Consider the following 25,651-nt stretch of genomic DNA (forward strand, 5'->3'; position numbering starts at 1 on the left):
AAGATCACATTTCTTGAGAGCATTTCAGTATGATATGTGGTATACAATACATAAAATTGTTTTCATAATGTTAATATATAATGAAGTAAAATAGTATATTCATATAAATTAAATAACGTAAATTAGTGGAAGATAATGGGCATATGTAGCAGTGGACAAGACACGCCAGACTATCCTTTTGAAATTTGTTTTATTTTGATCCTCAGCTTTTTACTTATGATAATGTCATTTATGTACAATAATGTCTAGTTTGAAAAGCATGTGATTAAAGCCCAACTTTTGGACCCACTGTGCCTCACCAACCCATAAATTTTTCACAGAAATCATCCACAGAATTTTATAACAATTTTTAAACATTTTTGGGTTGAAAATGTTTCTTAATAATTTTTTTTTTTGCAAGTAGTTTTCTTTTTTGTCAAAGTTGTGTTTGTATGGATGATTGCTTGATGAACAAAAACTAGACATGTAATAAAAACACAAGGAAGTTTAAATTTCTAAGATAGAGAGGGGAATAATGCTTATATCTTATTTAATTATCATTGAATTTCTTGAAGGCCCCAACTTCTAACTTGTTGAATTCAAACTGCGATTAAAAAAGTTATCAATTTCTTGGAGGTTCGTCGCAGAGCTCTTGAGAATACTTTAAAAGCCATTGAACTGAAACGATTAGAAGAGGAAAAATAACATGTATCACCAAGTTAGAGTTGATAGCCAACCACTACTGCAACTCCAACGACAGTCATGTGGTGTCGTGTTGGCGTGCACTGCGTGAAAGAAATGAATAGACTTTCCTTCTCTATAATATATACCCTAAGGCCAAACCCTATTTAACAAATTAAAAATCTAGATAAAATTACTTTTTTGAATGATCCAAATTTTTTTTTATTTCTCGTCAACAAAAACCACTATCTGAAGATTTGACTTTCCAGGAATTGACTTTCAGTCCTTCTTTAGAGACAAAAAGTGAGAAACAGGAATCTGTTCCTTTTTGAATAAAGGAGACAACAAAGTCATTCAGAATGTAAGTGGGAAAGTTTTAGCAATTGGTGTAACACTGTACATAAAACATTGTACTGTCCGCATGTTTAGATTTCAGTGAAAGATTTTTGGTTTTTTTGACAAGTTTGTGCTCTGTCTTGACAAGTGAAGAATGGTTTGTCATCTGAAGAGAAATTGTTTTTTCTTCAGATGTGAAAAAAATGACAACTTTGACAGAATTCAATTAAAATGTTGGACGTATCAAAGAAACTATCAAGTAATTTTTTCATGCATCTCGACTTTATCCTCAAGTTTATAATTTTTTTTTCAGTTATCAGAATAAATTGTAACAGCAACCCCCAAAGTAAATAGCTTTTAAAATTTGCCATTTCAAAGGTGTTTATGCTCCTGATCAATTTAACCCCAATTTAACTATTTCCTTGATTTAATAAATGAATTTGTTGATTTCTTCCAATTCGTTAAATCAGGGTTCAACTGTATAGCTGGACTATCCATGTGTCCCTTATTACCATTACTTTATTGATTTACTAAGAACTGTTTTCATGTATCCCTTTGTATTTTCATATTGCAGTTTGGTTATAACAGGGAGGGAGGGGGGTAAAGTCATGCTAAAGACCATGTTTGCTGTATTCTGTGTGTGCTTGAAAAACGACAAATCGTCTCTTTCCTTTTAGTTTCCCATTGATAATATCTTAACCACTCTGTACATATATGCACACACCAGTTTTCAAGCATTTTCAGCTGAAAACATGTAATCTTATTTTAAAAAAATGATTATACATGTAATTTGATGTATTAATGTTTTCCATTGATTAATTGTTTTGATTCTATAGATAAGCATTTGCATGTACCTTGAACACTGGGTATTTGAAATAATCCAATGTTTACTCCTATCAATGAGATTTTTTTTCCAGATAAAATGAAGTTGATGAATAAAATTCAAGGTCAACTGACAGCTTTGAAAGTTACACATGATATTGGAAGGGAAAAAGAAAAGTTGACTGAAATGTTGGATACAATAGAAAGTGGAGTGATGATGTACACTGACCCAAAGGTATAAATTAGAATAAGTGATTTTTTATTTCACTCAAGATTTTTTATACAATGATTTATTCTCATCAGAGATGCTACTGTACTCTAATTTACCTGGGTCCTTCAAAAAATCTGGGTCTTTTTTTTGTGAAAGTGGGTCCCTCACAAAAAATTAATCTTGAAAAAAGTATGGTGCCTTCCCCCCATAATTCACTGGTATACCTATGAATTTTTTCCAGCATGCCCCCAGGTCTGATCACCTGCTTGAATATCTTTGAGACAGCGGCGGCTCATGTTCTGGGTAGGAGAAAGAGGTATCTCTGTGTGAATAAAATATAATTTATTTCTAAAAACATGTTCTATCCAAAGGTTCATTTACTTTTATTGTCTACTAGTAGGAAAAGCTTGCAAAGAAGCCTATTAACACTGAGAATTTAACATATGGAATTTAGCACATGTAGCAAATTCCAAACAAATATACCGTCAATACCACTTATAGCGTTCCTATTTAGAATGTTTTTCCACTTAGTATGACTTATTTTCATGGTCCCAACTCTAAGTAATTCTCATTAAGATTTCCTGTTTAAAGTGTTTTCCTGTTTACGTTTTTATAACAGTTTTTTGAAAATGTTATTAGCAGGATCCACTGTAATTAAAAGTTTAAAAAGAGGCACATATTTATATATTTACTAATAAATCAATCTATGAATTCCCTTCTGATTCATTTTCCATTTCATTAAAAAAATCTTAGTTCTATCAATATCTTCTAATTAAATTTAAATCAAGCGTGAGATTCTCTCTCTCGGACACTTAACTTCTGTGAGGTTTTGACATTATCATTTAGGCCCCCACGGAAATGGTCCTTATTCTAGTCATTTTTATAGATTTTATTTTGTTTCACCTTTATTTTGCTTCCGGGATCGATTGGCGAAATCATGTGTCGCCAATTGACCGCCATGTTTACTTTACGTTGCCAGATTGTGATATATTTTGTGCAATATTATTTCTCTCATAAAGATATGTAAATCAGATGCAAAGTTCAGTACAGTACCTTCGACCTTGTGATTGGTTCCATCACGAGGCATTATGGGAACGCTCTCGTATAAATACCAGATGCATAGTGATATACAGCACAGATTCCTGCTCCTTCAAAACAGTTATCTTATTCTAAAGCTTCTCGCTCTGCTGAGGCGTAAGCTAGTTGGTCTCTCAATCATAACGATTCATTAATTGTGGAAAGGTATGCTTCGCCACCTCTTGCATCTCATCACCTGTTCGCATGTGTCAATGAAACGTCATCTTGGTGGATTCATTGGTAGCCAGACCGGCTGCCCCAAGGCCTCTCCTGATGTCTGCCTCCTGCCGTCTCCTGCTCAAATGGCTGGTAGATAACCTCAACGGGCACCGCACCTCAAGCCACAAACCCATGAGAACCTGGCTCATGGGTTTTCTTCGACTATAGCGTGTAAAGACCAAAGCGACATCTTGAACTGTTATATGGATGATGTGAACTAACACATGAATTTCTGGACAAAGCTGTGAGATTGTATTAAAACAATAAAATTGAACAATGTGTTGAGAGAGAAATCTAACTGTAATAACTATTGGTAAAAATATTATACTAAATTCTAATATTTTATAGAATAAATGTTTATTATTTAATGAATCACGAGTACCTTTCATTGTTGTCATATAGTCAATGATCACACTGGATTTAATAATGAACCGGGAAATGCAACAGCCTAAACATTGCAAGGTGTGATTCCCTATTTATATAAATCCTTGCAAAGAGATTTCCTGGTAGAATTTCATTTTCTCTCCCTGATGGTCCACCACTCTGACCTGTCACCTTTTAATTACCACATATTTTCACACCTGAATATGGGAGCTATGTATGCCAAATTTGTGCTGTGAAACTTGTGAGTGTGCCTAGCATTTGACGTGTTTTGTGCTCAGTAGGTGGTACCATCTATCTAGGGCCGCAACTAGATCTTTACTCAAATGGGGGCAAGCACACATTTTTCCACCCTGTGTAATATAGAGAAGCAGTTATAAAGGGTGAATTCCACACCCCTTCTAGTCCAGAACCCGGGGCATGAGACTGCCTGTCCCCCCCCCCCCAATTGTGGCCCTGCGTCTATCTTCCAAATTGGTAATGTGTGAATTTGAAATTTCATGTATACATATTTGTGTTGTTGTGTTGTAGGTCTGTGTGATTGTCATGACAACCAGAGCCTTTTTTTCAAAGGAATAGCCATTTCAAAAGTGCAAAATCTTATAAAATCACATTTTTTAACTGATTACCACTGCGTAATCGTGGGGTTGAAACCTACATTTTCACCAAAGGCTAAATCTGGGGGATTATGGGGGCCGGTGAACCTTCCCCCCCCCCCCCCAAGAAGATAAAAAAATTGTAGAAAATTAAAATATTCGACAAAAATACATTTTTATACTATCTGTTAATTTAAAATTCTTTTTGGGTGTTAGTGACCCACAATTTCTGTGGATGCAACGTTTTGCTGTTGCATTTCCCAGTTCTATTCTTAAGTTACATCCAGTATTGATCATTGAATAGATGACAACAATGAAATGAGCACATCATTCGCTATAAAATAAACATTTATGCAATTGCAGGGTTTGTACGGGTCAGGGAAAACCGGGAAAAATCAGGGAAAATGGCCCATTTTTGCTTTAAAACCTGGAAATTTCAGACAACGACCTGGAAAATCGTCATGATTGTCGTCTGATCGGGAAAAAAGATTGATCAGAAATAATAATGAAAAAAAAATCTGTCGGGATGAAAAAGGGAATTCCGATAACATCGTAAATATGGATAATCCGTAAAATATTGCAATATATCGCAAAAAACGTTAGATACTGCCAAGGAGGAACGAGGATTTCGTAAGTCCGCTTGGAAAAGCGTATTGCTACGACTTTATCGTAACTTTTTCTAGTGCTTCCAGAAACATCATAACTATGAATCGTAGAAAGCCATGGGTACAAAGCGCAATTGTGATAATTTTGTAAGTTGACTTCAGTTAGGAACGACAGATGACGCATGGGTATGTTTTGATTTTCCACGTGGGTATTTTTATTTGAAAACAATACGTTGTAAGAAAACTTGTGTGAGCGGATCGTCAGTAGGCTGATTGGATCGAAGCAGTCAAAAATGACCCGTATAAAGTATGGTGGCAGCTTTGCAGTAAAACTCGCAACATGGGCAGATAAGTTAACCAGAACTATGCCAAGCACGTGAAATCAGAGTTCAGTGAACAACCCCCGATTGCGTAGCTTCTCGGTTCTAGCGCTTACGCGAGTGCAAGCCAACTGTAAAGAATTTTGATGCAGTGAAACCAACTACATCTTTGACTAATTATGTCAAAGGAAACAACTGTAAAGGCTTAAATCTTGTGAGCATTGAAATTGCCGAAAAGGGAAATCTTTCATTCCTTAATTGTATTCCATTTTTCTTCTCCATCAGGTGTATTTAAAAAGCATAAATGTGCGTAAAAAAATCTACGATTATGATGTCATTATGATATTGTAATTAAAATTATTAATTTTATAATTAATATAAATAATTTTATAATATAATTTTTTCTAAATTTTTATTAATTTATATCAATTTTTTGATTTAAAAAAAAAAACCTGGAATTTTTTGAAAATTTGACTGGAAAACCTGGAAAAGTCAGGGAAATTTTTTTACGAAAATGAGTATGAACCCTGAATTGAATATTAGAATTTAGTATAACATTTACAGACTGTTATCATGGTTCACTTTATTCTCTCAATACATTATTATGCTGAAACAATAATTTAGAACGCTCTCACCACTTGTCCAGACGACCAGAAATACATGCTTTTGTTCACATCGTCCGTAAGACAGTCTGAAGTATCTCAGTCAAATGGTTAGTCCTTTACATACTAAGTGATCAGAGAAAACCTTGAGCCAGGATAATGTAAGTTTTGCAGCTTGAAGTCACCGATCAAGCTATCGGCTAACCATTGAGCAGGAGACAGCAACAGAAAGACATAGAGAGAAGTCCTGAGGTAGCTGGTCTGGCTAACGGTCAACCCAAACAATAGACGATGGAACGAAGACGACGTTGTATATCACATGTAATTGGGTGATGAGATGCTAGTGGTGCCAAAGCACACCTTTCCACAATTAGTACATCACTAAGGTTGAGAGATCGCCTGGAGCACGCCTCAGCAGGGCGAAACCCCTTTATGATAAGATCACGTCTCAAAGAAATGAACCTGTGTTGTATCTCACTATGTATCTGCTATTTATATGAAAGCGTTCCCACCCTGCACGATAGGAATCAATCACAAGGTCGAAGGTCTCTATCTAATTTGCATATCTTCGTGAAAGAGAGTTAATAGTGCACAAAATATATCACAGAATCTGGCAGTAACACAAATAACGGAAATTGGAGAGCTGGCCAGCATCCACCACCTTTAGGCCTCTTGCAAATTGTATAAGCTCATGACATTATTAACCGTGAGATGGTCCTAGGACCCACCGACGGCTTGAATTTAAAATTATTGCACATTTATATATAACACTTTGCAGGACAATACTATTATATTGCACAAACAATTCATTTCTCAACATAATAATTCTGAGTTTGATGATGTTACAGTTCCCACCAACAAGCCGCGGAACCCCACAGGGAAAGGGAAGGTAACAAGACGAGCTATTGGGTTCTCTCACACGGATGTAAACCAGAATTTACATGGGACGTCAGCAGCCCAACCTCTGGCTCCGTTCTTGCCCGACTGTCAGACTAAGTGAACTAACTGGCCCGAACCAGATCGCCAGCAGGTACCTCAGGTGGTTTCCGGTAGCCAAACGAACCCTGGGGTCTAAATAAAGATTAAGGAGTTTAAGATTTTTATGAGATTCCCAGGTCATCATGTGACATGGTACAAATCCTTGCACCCCTCCAAAAGCCAATTCTGAGTACACACCCGTAATTTTCACGATGTGAAACGGTGACTACCACATAGCAGCTAGATGACAATACTGTGGAGACATGATCGAGGTTCGTGAGGCGATAGAGCAATTCAATGTCAATGTACTACTTGGCTTCGACCCCACGACACCATCAGGGCCGCAAACTGCAACATCATACGAAAAGATCGAGTTTCCGGCCAGGGAGGAGGGGTTGCGATAATTATTAAATGGCATCTGGCATATACACTTGGTGATCTCCCAGATTCCACATATATAGAAACTCTTGTCATAGATATTCATTGCAACGATCGCAAGGTGATCAGACTTGGAGCAATATACAAGCCCCCGCATAACAACCTGGATTTTGCCCCGCTTGATTTCTTCTTCAACTGCAGGCGTCCAGCCATAATGGCGGGCGACTACAACTGCAAGTCAAAATTTTGGAACAGTAGAGGATATAACAAGAGTACGGCAAAATACTGGAGAGATACTGTAGAAGTAAAAACATTCGTCCATTCGGCACGATAGCCCATACATATCATCCAGAGAACCCCAGCAAACATTCAGACACCCTAGACATTGCCTTGACGAAAAATTTACACTTCGCAATGTCGATCGAAGTAAAGGATATACTGCCTTCGAATCACATCCCGATTTTAATGGAAATCGATTTTCTCTTTCCCGATGGCCAAAAACCCAAGAAACACACGAACTGGGAGGTATACAAGTGCCACCTAGCGCTCCTCTCCGAACCAGACTGCTGGTTTCGCACTCCTAATGAGATTGACACCGCAGTAGGCAACCTCACAGAAACCATTAAAAACGCCGTCATTAATGTGTCGCCCCCCCTCCCCCGGGCCGGAAACCCTCTTGCATTGCCACAATGGCTGAAACATATGACTAAGGAGAAGAATAGGAAATACAGAGCTTGGCAAAACGCCCACACTCGACAAAACCACAGAATTTACACTAATTTAAAAAAGAAGTAGCGAAAGAAATTCGTAGTTACGTCCAAGAGCAATATCGAAACTTCATCGAAGAGGCAAACTGTGAGGACGGATCGTTCTTCAAAGTTTACAAAATTTGTAAGCCAAAAACAGAAACAATGAGAGCGATTCATGGACCCAACAGACTTGTAGTTTCTGACGAGGACAGTGCCGAGGTATTTGCTGACTCCCTTGAGGACCAATTCAGCCCTAATGACAACACTCCGACTCAAAGAGTGAACCAAATTGACAGAAGCATCGCTAGATTCTTCGCATCGACAAACTTCGAGCACTATACAGTGTTGTACCCTACGGACGAGGAAGAGGTGAAAAGTGTGATCAAAGGACTGAAAACAAAAAAAGCCCCTGGCTTCGATACTATCACAAACCGGGCTATAAAAGAACTACCACCAAAATTTATAAAAATACTTAACAGGCTCTTCAACAAGATGATGCGCCATCAGCCTGGAAGTTTGCAGTAATTAAATTGATCCCGAAAGCTGGACAAGACCTGATCTCCGCATCCAATCTGGCATCCAATCTCTTTACTGAGCTCCCTCAGTAAAGTATTTGAGAGAATCGTAATCAGAAGATTCCAGAAGTACAACGATGAACATAATATTATTATTCCCGAGCAGCACGGCTTCAGGAATGGGCACTCCACAATGACGCAACTCCTGAGGGTCATTGAATACCTTCAATAGGTCCGTATGCATCGAAAAACCGCAGCAATAGCCATGTTCGATTTATCTAAGAGTTTCGACAAGGTCTGGCATAATGGGCTATTGCATAAGCTTATTGGTATGAACCTACCCCGAAGCTTAATTAACTTTGTCAAAAATTATCTTGAAGGAAGAACCTTCAAAGTCCAAATTCATAATACTTACTCATCCGAGCGACCATTAAGGGCATCTATCACCAAGGAAGTGTTCTTGGACCGGCACTTCATAATTATCACATGAACGACTTCCCTGTAAGTCCCACAGGACTTACGGCTCTTTATGCTGATGACAGCGCGGTCGCCCAGTGCCACTGGAACCCATTGAAGGCATTGGATGCCCTTCAGGAAAGTACAAAAGATATAGAGAAATGGTGTATCGACAGCAGGGCCAAGCTAAACACTTCCAAAACAATATTCATGTGGATCACCGGAGTGCGCCCCTATAATCTTCCTCAAGGAGCAGTTCTAACAGTCAACGGAACCCAGATCTCACCGTCCTTAAGGGCCAAATACCTCGGAATTGTCCTAGACAAGAACCTTAAGTTCACATATCACGAAGCGATTAGAAGAGCCGCTCGAACCATAGGCGACATGGACAAGATAATACGGCACAGGATTGCTCTATCAGCAAAGAACAAGGTCATCTCGTACAAAATGGTCATTAGACCAGTAATGACCTACGGGTCAGTAGCCTGGTTTTACAACCGAGACTATAATAATCAAAATTGAAAGAGAATAAAACAAATTCATTAGAAAAGCTCTCAAAGCACCTTGGTTCATCAGAAACCGCAATCTTAGAGAGGATTTGAAATTGTAAACAATATTCAACTTTAATCTCAGACTGGCATCAAGATTCTTTGAAACCATAGAAAACTCTGAATTCAGACATCTCTCTCAGATCTCAAACTACAGCAGCGAGGAATTCCTGGTCCGGAGAAGACCTAAGAATATTCTAAGCATGACAAGACCTGAGCGACCAGGACTTTAACACACTAAAATAAAAAATTCCCAAAAAATTTGTTAAATTGCAAGGCAACTGTCTATTCATTAATTAATAAATAAACCGAAACTTTCCCCAGAGATTCTGTCCTAGTACCCCCCCCCCTTACTTTCTATCAAGCAAGGGAGCAAAAAGGGTAATGGACCAAAAGGATAGAAAAGAAAAGAGAAAATCGAGGGATCAGAGAGAAAAAGAAAAGGGATCTCTCGCTCGAGGATCGATTACAACGCAATAGGAGCAAGTCGGAACTGCACAATAGGTGCAGAAGGGAGCTCACAAAAGAGCAGAGAGCGATGAAAAGATAAGACTACTGGGGGGTCCCCCCCTCCCGGAGAGATAAGGATCAGCACCTCCGCATAAGGATATATAATCTGGTTGTGGGATTAAATTGTTGTAAATAAAAACTGCAGATACTTGTAAGCATTTAAATAATGAACATATACTGTAACTAATAATTAAAGGATAATGTACTAATGAACATGTATAACAGGTGCTAAAAAAAACCTGGGCCCTTAGAAGAACCCTTTTTGTCTATAACAAACAATCACGACTTGGGCTCGCACACCCCCCTGCCCCCCCCCCCCCACGAAATAACCCTCGAAACCGACAATGGTGGATAAGGAATGAATGGAAAGATCATGTACACTTCGTCAAAGGTCTATGCTATTCACGTAGTTCGATGAAATTAACTTCTCTGAACCTTGTTATCCCCCCACCAGGGGGGCATTAGTTTTCACAAGGAAAACAATTAAATTATACCTAATCTGCATAAAGCCATGGTAACTTGCACTACTCGCTACGCAGATGGCGAGGAAATGATGAAGGGGGTATGGACCACACTACTGCAGTGGCTTCTGGGACCCCAATTGAAACGCTACTTCGATGTCAATTCAATGTCTGTGGATATTCAAGGTAGAGTTCTTACAGATTCATGTTTTTTTGTGAACGATGTCGGAAAATGTTTTACAATTTGAACGAGGGTTTCGATTCTTTATAAATTTCCAAAAAATGTGCATTTGCAGTCTTGTAGGAACAAGGTGATTTTATGCTGTATAAATGCTGTCTTTAAATGCCCGCAGATAACTGCGAAAGTAACTTAATTTCTGGTATGTAACTGGAAGGGAGAAAATCCACAGGGGAATAAAAATTCCGAAATTTTAAACTTCTGTACACGGCCACTCATTCAGGGAAACAACTAGATATTGGTTATATTATTCTTCAACAACTCTCGTGTATATCAATACATTACAGTATACAAAGTAGTAAAAACACTTTTTCAAGGTTGCACCATCATGATAGATGGTTAAAAGTAGAAAAAGGGGGAAGTTGGGGAGATTTTTTCTATTTTTCTTGGAACTAAGAAAGAATGTGTCCCGGAAGACATGTGAACCAAATTTTTATGGGTCCTTTTCCAAAATTCCGGGTATTTGATTCATTATAGCATGTCATTGCCATCTCTGCTCATAAGTTTTTCCTAACTTTGTGAACATAACTTTATCATGCATCTGTAATTCATAGACAGTCCATATATAAACTATGATAGTAGTAGTCATTGTATGCAGTAGAGCTTTAATACAGCACTATTTGAACACATAACAAGCATTCCAAAGAAACAAACTTCATGTTAGGTTCACAACACGCATACATGAACATTCCAATATGTGCTCAGTGGTTAGAAATTCCATAGAGCAGCGTTTCTCAACCTCTTTTCACGCACAGAGCCTTTTTGGTAAAAATTTTTTATGACGATACCCTGTAGGCCTATTTTTTATTTATCCATCAAAGTTACTGATTTATATTTCTAATATCTTAAAATATTTATAATTTTTCAAATTTGCTGTTTTTATTTTCATCGAGAGGCCATGGAGCCCCCGGAGAGCACCAGTTGAGAACTGCTGCCATAGAGGAATATAAGCAAGGTGCATGTGTGGTTTAGTAGTAGAACTTTAATCATACTTTTTAGTTGGTTTACTGGGTTGTGAAAAATAAACTTGCAGGACCATGTGCTCAACCACTTACAGTATCTGCTTGATTATTTGGAGAAGCGTGATAACACATCTTTCTGTTTGACGAGCTTGTTTTGTGCAAACTATATAATCAATAATGTAGAAAGAATGAGAAGCAAAAAATCAGAATAACTGATGGTTTTAGCTATATGTGAATTCTATTTCTCATTGCTTTACTTGCAGTGTAACTATGTGAATGAGCTTTGTGTGTATTATATTTTTCCTTAGTATAATTGTTATTAATTATTTGACATGAATAAGATCAAATCTTGTACTTAATGTTGTAGTTAATATCATATCGGCTTTTGAAAAATATGAAATAATTTTTTTCATTTTCTGCAATTCCTAAAATTGGAACTAACAAGGAAAGGGCCCAAAGGTGTCATCCTTAAAAAATTATGAAAAAATTAAAGTACATTCATCTCAACTATAGAAACACATAGACAAAAAAATAACGGCAGAGTTCAATTATTAAAGCCGTAAAAAATTATTAAAAATTACAACAGTTGGTTATTCCTCGCCTCTCGTGCTTCTTGGTGATATCTGCACAAAATTTTCTTTTCACTCTCTACCTCCCTTTTTTGTTTTCTGTCCTAAGCAAGGAGAAGAAAAAGAACGAAAGACAGAGGGGAGAAAATAACAAAAAAAGAAAGAAATGGGGAGACAAGATAGCATAATACATAAATTTTAAAAAAAAAGGATTTCTTTCTTATTTATTACACTTTTTTCCCCCCCCCCCTTTTTTTTATGTATGCTGTACCTGATCATATGTTGTTTGAATGACGTCACTAGGGTTTGTGGGATTCCGACCTCTATTAGCATTTAAATTAATAATATCTGCAATCTTTTTGTGACCCATAATAACTACGCCAGATATTTTTATTTTTCTGTATATTTAAATGAGTAGGCTTAATGGTAATTTTTTTTACAACTTTTTCATGATGACACCTTTGGACCCTTGTAAGTAACCCCTATCTTTCCATACCACACAAATAAGTAAATATGTTAAACTGTGGCAACGCAGTTTCATACTTGCCAATTGTTGAAATGTTATCGTATTTAGTATAATTTTTGCTCATTAATACGATTATACACTTTTACTTCTAAAAATATTATTTTTTACTGAATCACTAATGTTGACATTTTCCTGCCTGTGTCACAACAAAGCAGTCAACATTAGGAATCATCTATGGTTCGTTGGTCAACTCAGCGGAACCAGTAGCCAAAAATTCCCCACTCCCTGCTGTGAGAAAGAGTGAAACACCACTGGGAGTTTTCACTGTAGTTTTAATCAGCATTGGGTTTTTGATATGATAAGCATCAAAATTTGGTTTAAACCGTCAAAAACCTAAATGAATGTCTTTTGATTTTTTGAACACAATAGATATATAACATGATGAAAAACTTAGTTTTTTGCATATTACAATGTTTTATTTTCAAACAATAATTAAAACAAAATGTTAATTATAATTTGCAATTTTTCAACATAAGAGTCTAGAAACATAGTTTCCCAACCTTTTTTCTCCCATCGCCCCCAACGCAACCTAATGTTATACCTATAGCTTATACCGCCCTCCGGAACATTCCATTGCCCCCAAGGGGTGTAAATGCCCACATTGGTAATCACTGGTCTAGAACATATAAAATATTATTTTATGGTTTATTTATCTAAGCTCATCTTAACTTGTGTTCAATTTGCTAAGCAGAATAGAGCTGTTTATTCAAAATATGTATGATAGAGCATCAGGGGTTAGGTTTTTGACCCCAGAAACTAACTTGGTATTAAAACTGTCAATGATGTCAAATACAGTAGACTCTCTGTAACTCAACACCCCAAAACTATCGACAGACATGTCGACTTAAGCGGATGTCGAATTAGCTGGGTTTCACTCTAAATTTTTTGTCCAATCGTTTTTGTGTATGTAATTATATACATTCCAGCAATATTATTAAATAAAATCCTAATTTTCATTAATTTTAATTCGGGGTTGTTTCAAAATAGTATCAAAATGTATAAAAAAAAATTTACCTCATGAAAAGTAATCAAGTATATTTGCTTATTTTTCTTTCCGAACAAAAAAAATTCTACACTATTCAGTTTATACCGCGATTGTTCGGCTTTTTCCTGACTGTGTAGGAAGTGACGTATCACATCTAACATCTAGAGTTTTTAGTGCATCATGGAGAGATGGTGCAGATACTTCATCTGAACTTTCTGATTCAATTTCTTCGAAACATAGAGCACATGCTTTGGGTGATTGATTCTAGAATATCGTCATCTGCTAAAAGTCCTGAAGTTACAAGATCAGAGTCAATACTCACAAATTCATCGTCGATACAATCACCTATAGTGCTATTTATGCTTTCTTCACACTTAATCTGGGAGGAAACTACAGGAGAAATAATCTTTTTATTTTAATCGATTATTTTCTCCAAAAAAATTAATTACAGTAAAACCTCGATAAGTCGTCACCTCAAGTTATCGAAAAATTATGACGACTTAAGCGGAGTTCCGTCAGTTTTTATGTGCGATGTTATGAAAATCGTATAAATTTAAAGTAATATGACATTTATTAAAGTATGAATCAAAATAACAATATATTAATAAAATTTATAGATGGCGAAAGAAAAAAATAATAGTAATTTTTTTATCTTTTATTGCGGTGAAATGTACTGTAGACTTTGATTTCTACTAGTAATTTTCAATTTATAGACTAACAGAGCAACTGTTTGAATAAGTAGCTTTTCTTCATAACAGAACTCTCTATTGCACATTAATTTTACATATACATCAAATTTAATTTTAGTGTTTGAATTTTTCATCAGTAGTTCATGATGCAACTACAAAGTAATCTCGAACACTTTTGACTTGGTGGAGGGGCCCTGGGTAGGGAAAAGTAAACAGAAGACCTCAACTTGGGAAAGAATGTCTAATTTTTTTATTAGACTAATAGCTCTCTCTACTAATAAATTAGTAGAGCCCATGCTTTCTATGATTATTTATTATCCGTGCCTGTTGCACGTTGACTTAAACTTGATTAATTTTATTCTTCAATCTACATAATTTTTGATTTCCTTGCACTATATGTAATCTTTGACATATCAATTAATTTTGGTTTCACCGGAGATGCCCTACCCATGATTACGTTGCTTCTTGCGACAGAGCCTGGGTGTCTCGCGGTTTCTCCAGTAGAGCCCATGCAAAAATTAGATCTAGCTCGAACAGTCCCCAACGTTCCAAAAACCTTAGTCGGCAAATGAGCTTTCCCAGCGTAACTTTCGTTAACTTAAACTGTTCCGTTTGGGTATATAGGATTTTATGGTGACTTTTAAGCATATGGCAATGCTGTTAACAAGCTCTTTTTTTAATGGGAGCCATAAAAATAGTCTGTTCCTCTTTCTCATACTTTTTCACAGTGACAACTTAACCGACATTAGTGACGAGTAAACGAGGGTTTAATAACATTGTGGTCTATGAGAGCTGGAAGGGTCTGAAGAAAAATGACGACTTAACCGGAGTGACGACTTAACGAGGTTTTACTGTATTCTCTAAAGACTCAGAACAAAAACCAACATGACAGAAGCAGTTCCGAATCGTGACACTCGTGCCTGAGTTCCATGCAGAATCAATCATTTTAACTGCATCTAAAACAGAAATTTTTGCATCCATTCTAACATCCATAAATTCACAATGTTCTTTGTTCTGTAATTTTCTGTGAAAAGTTTTCATACTTAGGATAATTCCTAATTTCCTTGATGGATATTTTTTGCAAAATCTTTTTCTTTCCTTGAATTATTGGTCCTGATAATGGGATTGGGTGAGATTGGGGGATTTGAGCCACAAAAAAGTTGCTTCCTCTACATTGCTGAATTCTGATTTCTTATGTTTCTTCTGCTTGGTTTATAAGAAGATTCAAATGCTGAAAAAAAAATTCCCTCATTTTTAGCAAATGTTGAAATGGATTCCGTGCAACTCCATATTCTTCAGCGAGTTCACTCTGAGTTTTCCTGATTCTAGTTTGTGAAAATTTAAACTTTTGATTTTAAAGTATGAATTTTGCGGGGAGCCATTGCATTCACGGCCGTCAATACTCACAATGGTAACCAAATGACATATTCAGCGTCTAACCAGGCTTTAGCTCTTTTTCTTTTACTCCTTTTCCAAGAAATCACAAAACCGAGTTCCGCCAAAAGCATTTTCCGCAACAGACAATATCAAAACTGACAATAGATAAGATTTTTATCCCTATTGGATGTTGACAATTTCACCATCCAATAGGGATCACACCACACTTCTTTTGACCATGAAAAAAATGAAAGACCTATCCTGGAAATGCCACTGAAATGATAGGCCGGCCAAGAGGCTTCAAACATTCATTCTTCACATGCACACCCCACCCATAGCTCAAAAAAGAGACCCATCATATTGAACAAAGAAACAAAGGATTATCAAAGTACCCACGGACGTCAAAAAATTCTTAGAATGGTAAAACACAAGCAATTGTAAAAACCAGTCGTAGTTGAATTAAGCGGAGTTAAGCCAAACATGTATCGAGTTAGTTTCCCCTTCATTGAAATTAGTATTGGGCCAACAAAAGGAATAATAGATGTCGAGTTCCAGAGAGTCTAGTTTTGTTAACCTGATAGATATGTTAAATAACAAAACACTTACTTTTATGTAGATTAAAGGGTTTTATATTCAAAATTATAATATGTGAGGATCGCGTTAATATTAACAAAAAAAAAAAAAAAATTACTGAGGAAAAATACTAATATTTTTAATTGGGTTGCTGTATTTTTTAAATATATGACATCAATATCTGTTATGGGAATCTTTTTCTCAGCCACCTCGTTGGGCATTTTGCCTGTTGTGGCGTTGTATTTGTATTTGAAAAATACCTATTCTGACAATTTAAATTTTCTGATCCGCCCAAAATTTTATTCCATATAAAAATTCTCACGCAGCATCTGTTAATGCATTAATTAAACACATTTATTTTCCCCTAAAAAATTTTTAAACTCAGTGTGTATAAATTCACAGAGTTTTAAAGAGTATTTTCAACCAAAGCAAAGCTGATAGGACTTGATACCCAAAGCATTTTTTTGCATGTTTGAGTACAGCTTGAATTGGAAAGCCGTTGCATTATAAATGCTAGTAAATATTTCATATCATAGTGCAAAAGTAAGAGTAACTAAGTTTGACTAAGGATAAGTTACAGGAGTTTAAGCTTCATGTATAAGCTAGCATTGCCAAATTTTTAGTCTTACAATTTAGTATTTTGATCGCTAGACATTTCAATGTTATGCACAATAAGAGTATCCTTTTAAGTATCAGTGATTATCTAGATTAATAATATAATTTAATAACAGAAATCAACATTACATATATGATGTAATAAACTTTTTTAAACACGTATCTGTTGTAAAAAGATGGTTTATATCAATGCGCACATATATAAGCAGTTGAAGAAATTTTGAAAGGTCAAGAACCATCTTGAATCAGAGAATGTCAAATCAAGCAGTGGTTTTACATTCAGTTCAATTCTTTTCATGAAATTCGATAAAATATGAAAATTCTCTTAATTTATTTCACCAGTGTAGAAGGTTGTTACATTGAAAGGAAAAACATATAGGTTATTCATTATATTAAAACATTTGGGACTTATCCTTCCAGTTGTTGTAATGGAATGATCATTATAATATGGGGTCATTATAACGAGCGTCGACTGTATTATTCTTTTATATATAGTTCTATTAATATTAATCATTCAGGTGACTAGAATGTCAAATTTTGATTTATGAATATTGGTTGAGGATCCATCTAGTGAATTTTTATCTTTTTGATGTTTTCATGTGATCGGTGAACTCTAGGGGGGAAGGAGAACATTGTGTCCTAGTGAGTGAAAACATGTTTCCTTTTATAGATAAAAGCATTACGGTTGCACACAAATGTCAAAAGATAGACACAAGCAAACAATTTTTTTCTTTTTGAGCTGTTCTCTTTTCATGAGAACGTTTTATTTTAGAGTAAACCATATCATCTTTTGTCATGCAGCAATTACTTTGCTGATTACAATTATATTGTTACCTTCTTCCTCTTTTCTATAAATTGTAAAATGGGTTATGTTATGTGCTGCTTTTGGATAGAGTAGAATTTTTCTTCTTCTGGGGTTGGCAGGTCTATAATTTACAACAATTTAAACATATGCAAAATATATTATTATTTTTTAGATAACTGCAGCAAAATTTATTGTCTCAAGGCATAAATTATGCTTCCCAATAGAAAAGCCAGGATTAGACACCCCACATCCTTTAGGCTATATACCACCATAGTAAGTTTCGTTACATTACTTTCTTTATTGCTATATGTTGTTTTTCTATATATATTCAACTTTCTGTCTTGACATAATAGTGATGAAGATGATCAATAATGTATTACTTATCATTTGTTCATTATATAGTTAAAATCAAAATTGTGCGTGTGTGCACATCCTTATGATTTCTTATAGTATTGTTGAATGGAAGAAGATAACTGATATGTATATACATACTAAACTGAAGAGCCAAAAAAACTGGTACAGGCATGCGTATGCAAATAGAGATATGGAACCAATCAGAGTACGGTGCTGCGGTCGGCAACGCCTATATAACACAACAAGTGTCTGGCATAGGCAGGTTATTGAGATTTAAGTGAGTTTGAACGCGGTGTTATAGTCGGCGCACGAGAGATGGGACATAGCATCTCCGAGGTAGCGATGAAATTTGGATTTTCATGTACGACCATTTCACGAGTGTACCGTGAATATCGGGAATCCGGTAAAAAATTAAATCTACGACATCGCTGCGCCCGGGAAAAGATCATGCAAGAACGGGACCAACAGCGACTGGCGAGAATCATTAAACGTGACAGACGTGCAACCCTTCCGCAAATTGCTACAGATTTCAATGCTGGGCCATCAACAAGTGTCAGCGTGCAAACCATTCAATGAAACATCATTGATATAGGCTTTCGGAGCCGAAGGCCCACTCGTGTACCCTTGATTACTGCACGACACAAAGCATTACGCCTCGCCTGGGCCCGACAACACCGACATTAGCTATGTCTACACTGGTGCGTCTTTTCTGCGTCAATGCGCTTTCCACTGGCACACCTGTCATCAAGCGTGTCGTAAATCACTCAGGCGTGACTCAAACTTGTTGAAAGGCGGCCATTTTTTAAGAGGCATTCCTTTTCCTTCTGCTCCACCAGGTTTGGATTTTCGTTCAATTTCCCTTTCCTTTTCGTGAAGATTCAGTGTTGTTTTCATAAGGTTTTTCTCGATTTTTGACGTCAACAAAAAAAAAAAAACATTGACACTTTTGAAGGCTTCAGGTCACGTAGTGCATTACGTGATATTATTGAAGGTAAATTTAAATTAACGGTAATTATAATTGTAAAATTATAAATTAAATGATTGTCTTGAAAATTATTTTTTGGTAGAATTTCATGTTAAAATGCTGGTCGATTTCTTTTTCATGTTTTGGCGAAGAGCTCGCGTTACGGAGGTTTGCTGTGTAATTATAAATAATTCACGAGCTCTTCGCGGGGCCACCCAGACACGGCGTTAGAACTTTAACCAGATGTGTTGGAGGGCTATTTATAATAAGATCTAATGGTATGATTTTTCAAAGTATATAAATTGGTACGCCCTCCGAATATCACTTTCATCGAAGGTCCACCGTGCTGTTGAAACTCTTGACTCCACATTTTTCTAAACATTTCGTGGAGGCACACGAATAATACTTAGTCAACTGTTGGAGGATCACCCTTACCGGATGCAAGACCCCTTTACCAGTGCCTGTTTTCTTGCATGGGCAAACGAGGGCAAGTGCCCTTCGCCCTTGCAATTTTAGGAGGCCCACAAATTTGGATTTTCTTTCCTTTATTTTTTTTAACCTGCCTTTCCGTAGAATATTTCCAAACGTGGAATTTAATTTGAGAGTAATTATGTAAACTTTTTACATAATTGTAATCTGTAGCAGACATATTCAACCTACTGCTCGCGGGCACTGTGGTGCTTTCAAAGTGCTTGATGCTCGTGTCCGATTTCATGTTTGCGAGTACTTGATTAACGTCCCAATTTGAACACTTTGTACAAATTACATTCAACGATTAAAATCATCCTGATTTCAAGCAGTCGTATGCCAAACTTGATAAGGGTACACCCTTTTTGATGATGGGAACAAGCATTGTGCTTGAGACTGGAAAAAAGTTGCTTCAAAGAACGTTATATAAAAGGGTGGGGGGAGGGAAAAGATTAATGTTTGCACAGGGCCCGAATTTATGAGGAACAGACTGTGCCCTTCAGCACAGTAATAATCTTCGCTTATTTCTCAAAAACTGTACAGTTTTATACAGATTTTATTTTCATGAATATTATTAGAGCTGCAACCAGAAGCGTACGCAGGACCAACCTTTCGAGTAGCACGCCGAGTTTAGGGATGAGCGTACAAGAAACTCTCTTCTAGGGAAATTTTCTGTTACTGACTGTCGAAAGTACGGTATTTCAAGTTTAAACATTGTTTGAAACAACATATTAAATAATTTCCTTTTTGATATTCGAATTGTGTGCGAAAATGTTTTAAATCTGATCATCTTGGGCTATCATATTCTGCTACTTTTTATTATGAAAATTTATTTAATTTGGAAATTTCAAGTTTTTCACTTCTATTACCACGGATTTAGTGCTTTGATGTATGAATAAACACTTGAGAAAAATAATGCGCTGACTATAATTTTGAACGAAAAAAATTATTTAAATACGTATTAGATTGCGACTTGGCAAAATAGACGTATACAGTTTTCTTAATTTCTTTGACTCGACTATATTCGGGTAAAGTTGACGAACGACTTGATTTAATTTTTAATTTATTCCGAAGTTGAGTAATTTTGAGAATGATTTCGTCTATATATTCCGTCTTTTATAGAGCAATTTTCCCCCCACATATTTTCACATTAAAATGTGGAAATTGCATCCACTGCGACAGTTGCATCGGCATCTGAATTGAAAGGTTTAGCCGTATAGGTGAAGACAGAAAAAAGGCACGCCACTTGAGGCATGCGATAGAGTTCAGCGGTAAAGAAAAAAAAAACGAGATTGAAAGTTGAAAGCTGCTGAAAGAAGACGCACCAGTGAGGACATACCTATTGGACTGTTGAGGACTGGAAACACGTTGCCTGGTCTGACGAGTCTCGGTTCCAATTGCTTCGAGCTGATGGACGTGTACGGGTATGGAGACAACCTCATGAATCCATGGACCCTACATGTCAACAGGGGACTGTTCAAGCTGGTGGAGGCTCTGTGATGGTATGGGGCATGTGCAGTTGGCGTGATATGCGACCCCTGATACGTCTAGATACCGACTGTGACAGGTACGTAAGCATCCTGTCCGATCACCTGCACCCATTCATGTCCATTGTGCATTCCGACGGACTTGGACAATTTCAGCAGGACAATGCGACACCCCACACGTCCAGAATTGCTACAAAGTGGCTCCAGGAACACTCTTCTGACTTTAGACACTTCCGCTGGCCACCTAAATCCCCAGACATGAACATTATTGAAAATATCTGGGATGCCTTGCAACGTGCTGTTCAGAAGAGATCTCCACCCCCTCTTACTCCTACGGATTTATGGATAGCCCTGCAGGATTTCATGGTGTCAATTACCTCCAGCACTACTTCAGACAGTTGCGGCACTTCTGCGGGCTCGCTACACGATATTAGGCAGATGTACCAGTTTTTTTGGCTCTTCAGTGTATATGTATATTCAACTTTCTGTCTTGACATAGTGATGAAGATGATCAATAATGTATTACTTATCAGTTCATTTATATAGTTAAAATCAAAATTGTGTGTGTGTGCACATCCTTATGATTTCTTATAGTATTGTTGAATGGAAGAAGATAACTGATATGCCTCCTGGATTCACACTAATGAACGAACAGGAAAGGCTTCAAATATATGAGCTATTGCTGAAAGGTTAATTTATCTCTCTTTATTTATTAATTTTTTGTAATTTTTTTTATAATTTGGTTCTGTGGGAAATCAAACTACTGCAGTGCCAAATATGTTATGCCAGGGATGTTAGCAAAAAATTTAGTTTAAGCATTCTTCTTAGAGTATACCATGAATACATCTGATGTATTGTTTTTCCAGTTAAAGATGAAATTCTGAAGATCATGGCGATATTACAGCAGGTCGAGGACTCTCTGAATATTGATGAAGAGAAAGAAAAATTTGAAAGCAGGCTTGCTAGAGTAAATGATGGAATAGCAATATTTTCTTGTCCCAGAGTGTTTATCAAACTGTAGGAAAGTTAATGCATTTTATTTTGTGGCTGACATTGTTAATATTTTATCACCTGTTTGCATATATTTTTATTAGTTTTTTCTCATCTGTGTTTTAGTATAAACAAAGGTTATTTATTTTTTACTCAACACAATGGGCACCTTTTTTTTTCAAATGCTAACTCCCTTGTTGGAAATTAATAACAGCTATGTAGAGAAATATGTCCTTTCCACAAAAGACTGGTTATATTTGGAGATAATGACTTTAGGAGGAAAACTCAACTCTGCCTCCATGGGGACTTGAACCCTGGTCTCTTAATTGCCAGACGAGTGTTCTACCCCTGAGCTATAGAAAGATAGAATTTTTCTTCCTTGGGGTTTGAGTTTCTGTGGAGGCAGAGTTGAATTTTCTTCCTCAAGTCATCATCTCCAAATATAATCAGTCTTTCGTGGAATCTTGTATTAATAACAACTGTTTCAACTAAGTTTTTATATTAAGAGGTTAAGAAATAAGTCTTTAAGGGAACTTTTTTTTTAAATGTTTCATCTGCAACTGTGAGTGCCATACTCTAGGGAGACTGGAACTGAAAATGCTCTAGCATTTAAAGAGCATGCAGGCAAAACCTGGCTTTAGTTCAGTCACAAAAAAAGTTGATCTTTTAAAATATATTTTCTCTTTGATATCATGATGATACTGCTAAGTTTTTGTGTTCATTCTAGTGCAGAAATGGGATGAAATTGAAAATACTTGGCCCTTGTTAAACAGGACTATGCATTTTTGCTCTCAAACATATATTTCTTATTGGATAAGTCAGAATTTTTTTTTTTTTTTTGAAAGAGATTAGCAGTCGGGTGATACAAGTACAAAAAATAGTAGACCTAAGCCCCAAAGCAGAATGTTTTGCGATGTTCTGCAACGAGTCCTCAGCTGACTGAAAATGTTCTGCGGTAAAAATTTGCATATACATAATAGCGTTTTCCTACATTATTCTTAAAATTCTTCCAGATTCTTCCATTGGTACATTGATCACATTTTGGCACATTCTGCTTTGGGGGACCTAAGTAATAAACAGAATCATTATATTTTTTGTCTACTATTACTGCTTGGGAATAATGATGATCCAAGTTAGAGAGTTCAGAGTTAGATTAGTTACAAACATCTCTTCATTATGGGATCCTCTAGTTTGCTTTAGCTCTTGCACCAATGCAGATGCTATGCGGATCAATGTCAGAGGCAAATGCTACACTGGACAATAACATTGCTACAAGAACCCAAAAATCTATTGTGTACAGTCTGAATTGTGACAGATGATAGTATAATGACTTAGTTGTGATGCAGTGGCAGACTCCTCACTAATCTCCTTCATCTGAGTTGATTAGCTTGTTCATTCATCAACCATGGTCTAACAGAAAATTCTTGATGGAAGCTTGTGCCCGATTGAACATAACACTACCATATATTATCTGTCGACAGTGCACTCATTTGTGTATCATGGAACTGCTCTTTACAGTAAATCACTTTCATGTATGTCAATAATTCTGCTTATTGTTGAAACTGCTGTCCACTTTTTCAGTAAAGTGTTGATTGGTGATGAAAAGAAATATGAGCAAAAGTTGATGTTAAAAAGCATGTATATGCTTTATCTAGAGATGGGGCAAATATTCAGCTGTTATTCGAAATGCTGCCCTTTTGCTGAATATTCAGTTTGGCTGAATAATGCTTAGGTATTTGCTGAATATCTGTCTAAATCTAAGCACAACAAACCTACTTTAAAAAATTATATTAACTAGAATTTTTTCTTATGAATTAAAAAAAAAAAATTTACTGATTATATTTTGTGGGGTGTATATCCCTTTCTGTGAAAGAAATTATTTCAGGGTGCATTTCTAAGATAATGAAAACAAAACATGAAAAAAATCCTCCCTGAGTATAGTGGAAGTGAGCACGAATTACACAAGTTCACCAACTGAAGAACATACCTAGACAAGTGTTGTTAAGATCAGTGGCATCTGAGCCAGGGGTACTGTGGATACTCGAGCACCCACAGTAATTTGTGGCACAGGTCTGAGCACCCCAGAATTGATTGAGAAATTGAAATTTCCAATATAAAGTTCAAGATGAGTGCCATCAGGTTCAAAACACTTCCATTGCGCCTGATTGAGCTACTGAAAAATGGCAGAGGCAAACATCTAAAGAGGAAAAATAAGAAAATGAGTCGTAAATTTTATGATGCATTACTAGTAAATTATGGTTGACATTATCTTAATTTGATGTAAAATTGTAACGTGTTGAAAAAAATTTATTCTGTAATAAAATTTAAATACAATATATCAACATTTAATTTGATTGTCAGTTTTAATGACATTAAAAAATTTTCAATTATCAGTTTAATATTTAAGTCTTATTGCATAATTAAAATTCAATATCTATCATTTTATATTGTCAGTAATTTTATTTAATTAAAAACAATTTTATTTATAATTATGATCAATTTTAAGAAAATTGACATTTGGCTGCTTTTTACTTTATTCCATCGTCCCTCAACTCAAGCAAACCCATAGAATCCTATGTTATATCCGCCGCTTCTCTCCCTCCCCCGGACCATTCCATTGCCCACCAAATTGTTATTTTCCCCATCCTTACTTTTATCCATTGCCCTATCTCTAACTTTGGTGTCCCCTTGCAAGTAAATGAATCGTCAACTATATAAATTGTATCTTTTTCTCTATTTTATGTGTCTTGGAAATTTCAGATCAAAATCACTTTTGAGATGTTGCATTTTTGTATCCAGTATTGTACATGCAGCTGCAGATTTTTAAATACTGCAATTTTCAGTCATTGCCACGCAGTGGAAGAGGTGAATCTGTTATGTTCCAATCTCTACTACTGATTTCCACCACTGTTGTATATGAGACATTCAGAAAAGAAATTTCCATCAGATCACAGTTCCTTATCATAAAATGTACTTGTGATACATCATTCATTGACAATTTTTATTTGCATAAAAGCTGGTGTAGACAATTTGAGGATTTCAAATTATCAATTGGTTGTTGGTTATTTATTCTTTTAAAGTGAAAAATGTTAATACAGTAGAGTCTTGATAGTTTGAGGTTCTGGATAATCCAAGGTGATGGAATTGTTTAAAAATTTCTTTGTTAAAGTGCTTTGCATATTTCTTTTATTTGATTCTTTTAACAAATTTGAGTAATTTCAGTTTCAAGGGGTCTTGATCCCTAGGCTGGGATCTTCAATAGACCTTATGACAGATCCTTCTATATTAAGTTTATAGTGTGAAGAAATAATATTCATATCGAGTCCCCAGAGATATGAGAGCCCCTGGCAGTCTCTTATAGAGAAGTCATAGATCTTGGCAGACCTAATGAACTATGTCAGTAGTTCCCAAAGTGTGCTAGCGGCATCGCCAACCTCTGTCCGGGACATTGTAACTTGCAAGCAGTTGGTGTAGTGCAGGGGGAGAGTCATAAACACAGTGTGCCACATTTGTGATGTTACAGCTGGACCCGTGGATTACTAAGCTATACTACACACATTATCGAAGAGCTTGGTGGACCACAAGTATCCTGTGGGCCATGCATCAAAGACTTATGGTGTAGTGA

At 36.2% G+C, this 25,651-nt stretch overlaps 1 protein-coding gene across 3 annotated transcripts in view; it reads left to right on the forward strand.

Annotated features, from left to right (window-relative positions):
- LOC149085085 (uncharacterized) overlaps positions 1-23,842 on the forward strand; it is a 71,074-nt gene extending 47,232 nt beyond the window's left edge. Inside the window, exons 6-9 of one of the 3 annotated variants that reach the window (XM_089232873.1) lie at positions 1,914-2,053; positions 17,936-18,036; positions 21,631-21,725; positions 21,903-23,842. In XM_089232873.1, coding sequence (XP_089088999.1) covers positions 1,914-2,053; positions 17,936-18,036; positions 21,631-21,725; positions 21,903-22,057 — 491 coding nt within the window. In that variant the 3' untranslated portion in view covers positions 22,058-23,842. Of the gene's footprint in view, positions 1-1,913; positions 2,054-17,935; positions 18,037-18,213; positions 18,405-21,630; positions 21,726-21,902 lie in introns of those variants that run through there. The other 2 variants (XM_089232875.1, XM_089232874.1) reach the window with 2 other exon arrangements.
- Positions 23,843-25,651: the final 1,809 nt, after the last annotated feature.

Source organism: Pholcus phalangioides, unplaced genomic scaffold (genome assembly GCF_987345545.1).
Source record: "Pholcus phalangioides strain wild (caught in Gottingen) unplaced genomic scaffold, Ppha-v1.0 ptg000007l_1, whole genome shotgun sequence".
Classification (NCBI taxonomy): Eukaryota; Metazoa; Arthropoda; class Arachnida; order Araneae; family Pholcidae; genus Pholcus; species Pholcus phalangioides.